Genomic DNA, 8,500 nt, shown 5'->3' with positions numbered 1-8,500 from the left:
GCCTTTGGCTTGCGACACCGCCTCTCCTCCTCTTCCTCTTCCTCCTCCTCCTCCTTCCCCCCGCACGTACGATGGGCAACGTCGTCTCCGCCATCTCCGGCGGCAGCCAGGGCCAGATCGAGTCTCGTAAGGCAGAGCTCGAGGACAAGCTCGCCGACCGCGAATCCACCATCACAGCGCTCGAGAAGGACCTCTCCAAGAAGGAGAAGGAGTACACAACCCTCTCCAGCGAGGCCGAGGACCTGCGTCTCAAGATCAAGGAGCTCTCTGACAAGTCGACCTCGACCGAGCAGGAGACCCAGACGCGCATCGCGAAGCTGCAGTCGGAGCTCGAGGCCACCAACGCCAAGGCCGCCGAGGGCTCCGCCGCCCACGCTTCCGAGCTCGAGGCCGCCACCAAGCAGCTGACCCGCCTCCAGGAGGAGCTCGACAAGCTGCACCTCGACAAGAAGACGCTCGCCGACGACGTCGCCAGCCTCAACAAGCAGCTCGCCTCGGCCAAGGCGGACCGCGACACCCTCGAGGCCTCGCTCCGGGACGAGATCGCCTCGCTCCAGACCCGTCTCGCCGACGCCGAGACGAGCCAGGGCGCCCTGAAGGACGCCCTCAGCAAGCTCGAGGCCGAGGGCGCCACCTCGTCCAAGACGCTCGGCGAGAGGGACGAGGCCTACAAGGCCCTGCAGCAGGTGCTCGACAAGCTCAAGACCGACACGGACGCCCAGCTCGCCACCTCCAAGCAGGACCTGTCGGCGGCCGAGGACAAGTTCACCACCCTGCAGAAGACCCACGACACCCACAAGACCGAGTCGGAGACGCAGCTGTCGGCTGCCAAGAAGGACCTCGTCGATGCCAACGACAAGCTGAGCGCCCTGCAAAAGGGCCACGAGACGCTCAAGTCTACCTCCGAGGCTGACCTCGCCGCCGCCAAGAAGGAGGTTGCCGAGATCCAGGCCAAGCTCAATGCTCTGCAGGAGTCCCAGGGCAAGGCCTCTGCCGATTCCGAGGCCGAGGTCGCCGCCACCAAGAAGGAGCTCGCCGAAACTAAGGAGAAGCTCGCTGCCCTCGAGGCATCACAGACCAAGGCCACGGCCGACTCAGAGGCCGTTGTGGCGGCCACCAAGAAGGAGCTGGCCGAGACGCAAGAGAAGCTCGCCGCCCTGCAGGAGGCTCAGACCAAGGACAAGGCTGCTTCCGCCGAGGAACTCGCCGTTACCAAGAAGGACCTTGCCGACACCCAGCAGAAGCTGGCTGCTCTCCAGGAGTCCCAGGGCAAGGCCTCTGCCGACTCCGAGGCTGCCGTTGCTGCCACCAAGAAGGAGCTTGCCGAGACGCAAGAGAAGCTTGCTGCTCTCGAGGCCTCGCAGTCCAAGGAGAAGTCTGCCTCTGAGGAGCAGCTTGCCGCCACCAAGAAGGAGCTCGTTGACACCCAGAAGAAGCTCACCGACTTGCAAGAGTCTCAGACTAAGGAGAAGTCGGCTGCCGAGGAGGAGCTCGCGTCCGCGAAGAAGGAGCTCGCCGCCACACAGGAGAAGCTCGCCACTCTTGAGGCCTCCCAGTCCAAGGATAAGGCCTCTGCCGACAGCGAACTCGCTGCCGCCAAGAAGAGCCTGGCCGAGTCTGACGAGAAGTACAAGACCCTGCAGGCCGCACACGACAAGGCTCAGGCCGACTCGGCTGGTGAGTCTACCCAGGCCAAGAAGGACCTGGCCGACCTCCAGGCCAAGTTTGCCGAGCTCGAGAAGACCAACGAGGCTCTGAAGAAGGATTCCACTTCCGAGCTCGAAGCCGCCAAGAAGGACGCCGCCACCTGGCAGGAGAAGGCCGAGAAGTCCGAGGCTTCCCAGAACACCCTCACCAAGGATCTGGAGGCTGCCAAGAAGGATCTCGCCTCTACCCAGGATCAGAGCAAGGCCGCCGAGGCCAAGCACGAGTCGGAGCTGCAGAAGGCGCGCGACGAGGCCACCAAGGTCGGTGCCAGCGTCGAGGGCGAGACCAAGAAGCTCAAGGAGGCCCACGAGGCTGAGCTGAAGAAGGTTCGCGACGAGGCCGAGAAGGCCGCCAAGGCCAGCTCAGACAAGGCTACTGCCGACGCCGAGGCTGCGAAGAAGCAGCTGGCGGAAGAGCAGGAGAAGGCCGCCAAGGCTGCCGCTGAGCTCGAGAGCAAGCTTAAGGCTGCCACCACGGAGCAGGAGAAGGCCGCTAAGGTCGCTGCTGAGCTCGAGGCCAAGCTGAAGGCGTCTGATGAAGAAAAGGAGAAGGCCGCCAAGGCTATTTCCGAGCTTGAGACCAAGCTGAAGTCTGCGACCGAGGACCAGGCGAAGGCCACCGCTGAGCTTGAGACCAAGGTCCAGGCCCTGCAGAAGGAGCAGGAGGCTGCTGGCGTCAAGGCTAAGGACCTGCAAGAGGAGCACGCCTCCCTGCTGAAGCTTCGCAAGGACGATGAGAGCAAGCTGTCTGCTCTCAAGGAGCAGGCCGAGGCTGCCGAGGGTAAGGCGACGAAGGCTGCTGGCCAGGTCGAGTCTCTCCAGAAGGTAAGAGCCCCTAATCCATGCGCGTGCTTTCGGCCCCATGCTAACCGTCAACAGGAGAAGAAGGACCTAGAGACCAAGGCCTCCGAGGCTGCCGCCGAGACGGAGAAGGCCAAGAAGGCTGAATCTGATCTCAAGGCTCAGCTCGACGTCGCCAAGTCCTCCCTGACTGCTGCCCAAGACGACAAGAAGACTCTCGAGTCCAAGGCTGCCGACCTCTCCTCCGAAGCCGACAAGGCTAAGAAGGCCGAGGCCGAGCTGAAGGAATCTCAGTCCAAGCTCCAGTCCCAGCTCGACGAGGCCAAGGCCAGCCTGACCGCCGCCGAATCCGAGAAGAAAGACCTCGAGTCCAAGACGGCCGACCTTACCGCCTCTGCCGAGAAGGCCAAGAAGGCCGAGGCCGACCTCAAGACCCAGCTTGACGAGTCCAAGGCCGCCCTCGCCGCCGCGGAGAAGGAGACCAAGGCCGCCCTCGACAAGTTCGTCGCCGGCGAGAAGAAGCTCGAGGAGGCCCTCGCCAGCGCCAAGGCCGCCGCCGCCGAGGCCAGCGACAAGAAGACCAACGGCGACGCCAAGTCGTCCGTGTCTGTCGAGGAGAAGCCCGTCGAGGAGGGCGAAGCCGCCGCCACGGCCTGATGCAACTCTGTTTGAACGTTTGAACGAATTCTCTTTCTAACGGCCCCTTGCTTCATGAAAACACACCCCCTGCATGAAGATGATGATTTAAATCCCTAGCCCTCACCAGTTTGAAAAAGGTGGGGGAGAAGGGATTTGCATGACTGGCATGGAGCAACGCAATTCTATTCCGATCGATGATACCTATTTGTCGTTTTTTAATCATAATGCGTCTTGGTGGCAGGGGTTTGTACCCCTGCTCTGATTTTAACTCCTATTGTCCTCTCGTGCCGTGACTGAGATGTGATGCGAATTCGTGATGGAGTTCACTTGTGCGAGTATCATAGACTCCAAAAATGAAAGTTGGAACACCCCTTTTCCTTCACCCAGCCAGACACGAGCATGAAACAGGCAAGTCAAGTAGAACTCTGTGATACAATAGTCACAAGGTCAAGCAGCACTAAGGAACCGTTTTGACAGATAATCGCATGTAGTATTGTAGACGGCTCGCTCCCTCCATGATGAGAATACACAATGACGCCATTACCACGAGCCTTCCCCCAGAGATGACATGGCATAACAAGGCTATTTACCGAGCCCGGAAAAGCCGCTCTTCACCTCCGCCCTGGGCCACTCGAACAACGTGTCCCCGTTGTAGACATCGGCCGTCACGCGACTGATGCGCAGCTCCACGTCCCCGTAGAACTTTTCGCACTCCTTGAGCACCTTGGTGACGAGGTTCCGGCTGAGAGCCGGGTCGTCGGCGTCTCCAAAGTGTTTCTCGACGCGCTTCCGCAGCGTCTCGATGCCCTTGCGGACCTCCTTCGCGTCGTAGTTGCCAACGACCTTGTTGAAGACGCCCCTGGAGTTGGAGGGCTGGGCAGCGATGCTGGTGCCCGGCTTGCCGGAAGCGAGCTGCGCCTCAATGTTCTCGAGGTATTCGAGCAGCTTGCCGAGGGGGCGGCGCATGACGGCACCAATGTAGAGCTGCATGTGTTCGTCGAGCTCAGCCGTGGCGTTTGCACGCCACTCCTCGAGGACCTCCAGCCCGCGCGCATCCACCTCCTCGAGGAAGTGGTTTGCGTTTTCAATGAGCAGGATGTGGAAGTTGAGTGCTTCCTTGTCCTCCGAATCCGCCGAGGCGCCCGTGTTGACGGCAACGGCGGGGTTCTCTCTGGCGATGATCTTGAGCGAGTCAAACATGGATTTGAGTATGCGGTCATACTCGCGATCGACAGTGCCGCGAATGTTAAGGTTCTTGTCGACTCCGTTAAGAATGTTTTCCACGGCGGTGGAGAAATTGGGAAAGATGCGGATGAACGAGATGACGCCCTTTCGCTTGTTGATCTTGACTTTGGTTTCCTCGATTGCGCGAATCTGCTCATCGACAAATTTCTTGAACCGACCTTCGAGGGTGCTATGTAGCTTTTGGAGAAGTGTGTTAAGGAAGTCCTGGTTGGTCTGAGAAATTTCAGCCATTTTACGCTCCATAGCAGCGAGCACGCCGACGCCTTGGCTATGAAATAGTTAGCGATGTTTGCAAAGAAACGAACAGAATAGGGGCACATACAGGTTGTCTACCGTCAGGACCCATTGGACGAGTCCTGACAGTTCATTCTCCATGAACACAAAGATGACCTCCATAGCCTTGGTAACTCGGCGAGCGAGATCTCGGTCAGGCTCCATGAGGCGATGCCTCCTCAAGTCACCACCCTGCCGGTCCTTCGGCCTGAAAGCGGCAACAGCGTCTGGGAAGTCTGACTGGTCCAGCGTCGTTGCGTGAAAGAAATCCACGATAAAATTCTGTTCCATCTCGACCAGGGGCAAAATATCATCTAGGACGGAGCCAAATGTCTCGTAAGGCAAACTTTGGCCTTCGCTTGACTTGAGATTTGATCTGCTGCCGTCGAGAGGGCTGCGAAGGGATTTGGCCAAAGTCTGACTACGCTTGACCGTTAACTTCCTTGCAGTCGTGGCGATGCCTTCTTCCTTCTTTTCGGCATGTGATGTGAACAGTAATCAGACGTCTCGTCGGACGACATTTTGCGGGCGTCCTCTTCCATGCCGTCATGATTTGCTGGAACTCGCGTTTGTAGACGGGATGGTTCAAGTCCTGATACAGCTGCAGCAGACGGTCCCAATTCTTAAGATCGACGTCTCTGGCATACAGGATCAGGGGACTGTACTTCCAAAGGAGGTCTCTGCCGGCATCGTGGTGGTGCGAGTCGACCTTTCGTGACAGTGCTTCTCCAAGCTGGCGGCTCGTCTCGCTCGTTGCCTCTTGGAACTGCCGCGCCATGTATTCAACGAGGCGTCGCATGAATAGAGAGCTCTCTTGCATGTACATCTGCTTCTTCTCCTGGACGATGCGCATTTTGCCGTAGTCGCTGTTGTCGAGACCAAGTGACTGATCATTGTCGATGCCGCCGTCATTGCTTTTTCTTGATTGATCACCGCCTAATGTTGGGTCAATCTTCATCATGGCTTTGTAGAGCGTGACGAGAGCGCGCTCAATGTCCTCGAGGCCATTGAGGTTCTCAAGAGGTGCTCCTCGGAGGGCGCCAAGATCGTTCGATGTGATGGCCGTGGTTTCCAGCAACGACTCTAGCTCTTTTCTCAAGGTCTTCTGGTTGGCAGTCTGAACCTGCAGACCTTGCCCCTGCGCCTCAATGTATGCGATATCATCCGACAACGTCTGCTCGGGTTAGTCATGCAGCATGGTATAAGGGTCGCCGTCAGTTGTCAACATACTGATAGCTCAACGCTGTAGAGTGTCAGAAGATTGTCCAGCTCTTCGCACTCGGCAATGGCGGTATCGATACCGCGCTTGATACCATCGACTCGGTCATCGTCCTCCTTAAAACGTGCCAGCCATCCACCGGCTTGAGCCTTGTTGAGCTCACGATCGACGTCAATTCTCAATTCATCCATGTGTCGTGAACGCATTTGCTGACCCGGAACCCAGCCGAAAAAGTCGAGCCACTTCGTAAATTCACTGCTTTTGTTGTTCATTATCGATGGTCGACACCCAGTGTCGCCAGATACCTGGCATCGTTCCCGGCAATGACAAATTTTCGAGGGTCATCCTTGCGCATAGCATCGTCGGTCTTCGCAGCCTCAATTTCAGCCGGCTTGACCTCCTTGATTGAAGGCTGCAGGCTTGCAGGGCGACTCGAGTTGGGCACAGTGATCTTGACCTCTGGCAACGGAGGTACTGCTTCAGCGGCTGGAGCGGGCTCGGCAACCTGCGCCTTCTCGGCATCGGAGGATTTTGGTCGTGGAGGCGGCTGGAAGACGCCTGTAATTCCATCGGACCCGTCCTCGCTTGATTTGGTAGCAGCGAGACGCAGACGTTCTCCTGCACCACCCGGTCGCGGCTTAAAGGCGTTGGCTGCACTGGCAGCTTTCCAAAACGCGCCTGCGATTTCGCCCTTGGACTTCTTCGATTTGATCATGGGGCCAAGGCCTGGGCGGGACTCCTCGTCTTCGACTGCGTTGTCCACTGGAGATGGATCTGGCGGGGGCTCTGGTACCGCCATGGGAGCAGCACTGGAGACCGTTGATACAGAGCCGTTGCGAGGAGGCTTCAGATCTCCTGGGCCGTCGTTGGACGGCGGGGGTGCAGCTTCAGAAGCTGCTGGTGTGACGGGTCGATCCTTGAATGACCCGGGTGTGACTGGCCGTTCTTTGTAGGAGTTTGATTCTGACCTTTGCGATATTGAAGGCTTCCTGGGCGACATCCTATCAACGCTTCTAGGAGGAGGGGCAACGGGATCGCGTCGCATGCTTGGGCTCATCAATGGCGCGGGTACCAAATCCTTGTCAGCAATACCCTGGGGCCGCAAAGGATCCATCGGTGGGCGCTTTCGTTCGGGCGGTCTCTCGTCTTGTGTTTGCGGTTGTGTTGTTGGCACTTGTTCTGCGGTATCACCGTATCTTCCGAAGGCCCCTGGCCCTGGCTGGCCATTTCTGGATCTTGGCGGCAGGCTGGAGGCATCATCGCTCCTCGTCGCAAAGGACGCAGCGACAGACTCTTGGCTTTTGTTGGCAGTGGCAAGTCGATTGAAGGCTGGTTGGTTTTGGGATATCGACGAGTTGACGCTACCACTCGGCGAATTCGTGCCGTTCTGCATATAAGGCGATCGACGGGCGGGAGGCGGCACAGCTGACTGCTGAAGGGAGTAGTTCGATGCAGCGGCAGCATTCGTGGATATTGTTGACGAGGAGGCTGAGAATCCGCTAACATTGCTGGATACACCTTCTGGCATCGGGCGGACGGCTCGGGCCCTGCTGCTGATCGGGAAGTTGTGGGACGCGACGGTGGTTGCCCTGGATTCTGAAGTGGCGGGGGTCGCCCAAGGCCTTGTTGCTGGGTCTGAAGTAGTAGGGCGCGACGGTGGTTGTCCTTGATGTTGCTGCGGTGGCGGCGGTCGTCTGCCACCACCCAGGACTTGATCCAGTTCTCGCTGATCAAAGCCCGTCAACTCGGGCGTCCTTCCTCCTGTATACTTCCCGAAGATCTTGATCAAGCTTGCTATGAAGAACTTCTTCTCCTTGTCGGATTGGGCGTTCCAGAAGTAGGGCTTGCCGATAGTCACGGTGAACCCAGTATCGCCTGCCCATTCTCGGTTCTGCGCAGTTGCCGTCGGGCCGGTAAAGGATTCCACGGTGGTCAGGTCGTCGAGGTTCCAGGTCTTGCCGATCGAAAAGGTGCCATTCGTGTTCTCCTTCGACTTGTGCATCCGTACGCGGCCAGACTTGCGCACCGCGACAATGATGACTCGTGGTTTCTCTGCATTCTGCCCGCGTGCTTGGGGAGGAGGTGGTGAGGTCGGGTAGGATGAGTATTCGGTGATTCGCACGTGGGTTATGTAGGTTTCGAGAACTGCGGGCGTTAGCTGGACGACAATGGCCGCGGTGCTGGTAGAAACGAGAACGTACGGGAGCCGTCGACATCCTTCTTACTGAAACAGCTCTCAATTATGCGCCGTTTCTCGTCCTCGAACCGCATCGCCCTGGCGTCCATGGTTGCGGTTGACGGCGTTGACGATTGGGGCGACGGGTATGTTGGAGTCGGGGTTCGAGGTCCGGGACGATGGACGTGTCGGCCCCTTTGGCTCTGGAACGAGCTGGAGCTTTGGTGTTGGTGCATTGGGTTGACGTATCGCGTCGCGGACGGTGAAGAAAATGAAAATGGGAGCAGCCAAACCTCCGTAACACCCTGTGACAAGCACTATCATGACTAGTTGAGATCCGTTGTCAGATGGAGATAGCGATTAGAGTGAGTATGGAGTGGACGGGAGCGAGATGGCGTGAGTAGGAGATAACTATGGATAGCGCTGTAGCGAAAACTCAAC

General features: G+C 58.2%; 2 protein-coding genes across 2 annotated transcripts; one reads left to right on the top strand and one right to left on the bottom strand.

Moving 5' to 3' along the window:
- Positions 1-71: 71 nt before the first annotated feature.
- On the top strand, positions 72-3,164 carry VDAG_05502 (uncharacterized protein; the record flags this gene model as incomplete). The annotated part of the gene is made up of 2 exons (XM_009652397.1): positions 72-2,531; positions 2,586-3,164. 2 exons carry the CDS (start codon positions 72-74, stop codon positions 3,162-3,164), a joined length of 3,039 nt encoding a protein of 1,012 aa, XP_009650692.1.
- Positions 3,165-3,728: 564 nt separating this feature from the next.
- VDAG_05501 (exocyst protein) lies at positions 3,729-8,169 on the bottom strand (the record flags this gene model as incomplete). The annotated part of the gene is made up of 6 exons (XM_009652396.1): positions 3,729-4,659; positions 4,714-5,125; positions 5,184-5,838; positions 5,895-6,138; positions 6,189-8,028; positions 8,085-8,169. The coding sequence occupies 6 exons, from the start codon at positions 8,167-8,169 to the stop codon at positions 3,729-3,731; spliced, it is 4,167 nt and encodes a 1,388-aa protein (XP_009650691.1).
- Between the last annotated feature and the right edge of the window lie 331 nt (positions 8,170-8,500).

This window comes from Verticillium dahliae, genomic scaffold, assembly GCF_000150675.1.
Source record: "Verticillium dahliae VdLs.17 supercont1.10 genomic scaffold, whole genome shotgun sequence".
Lineage (NCBI taxonomy): Eukaryota > Fungi > Ascomycota > Sordariomycetes > Glomerellales > Plectosphaerellaceae > Verticillium > Verticillium dahliae.
Note: the sequence above shows the minus strand (reverse complement) of the source record. Positions and strands in the feature narration are given on the sequence as shown.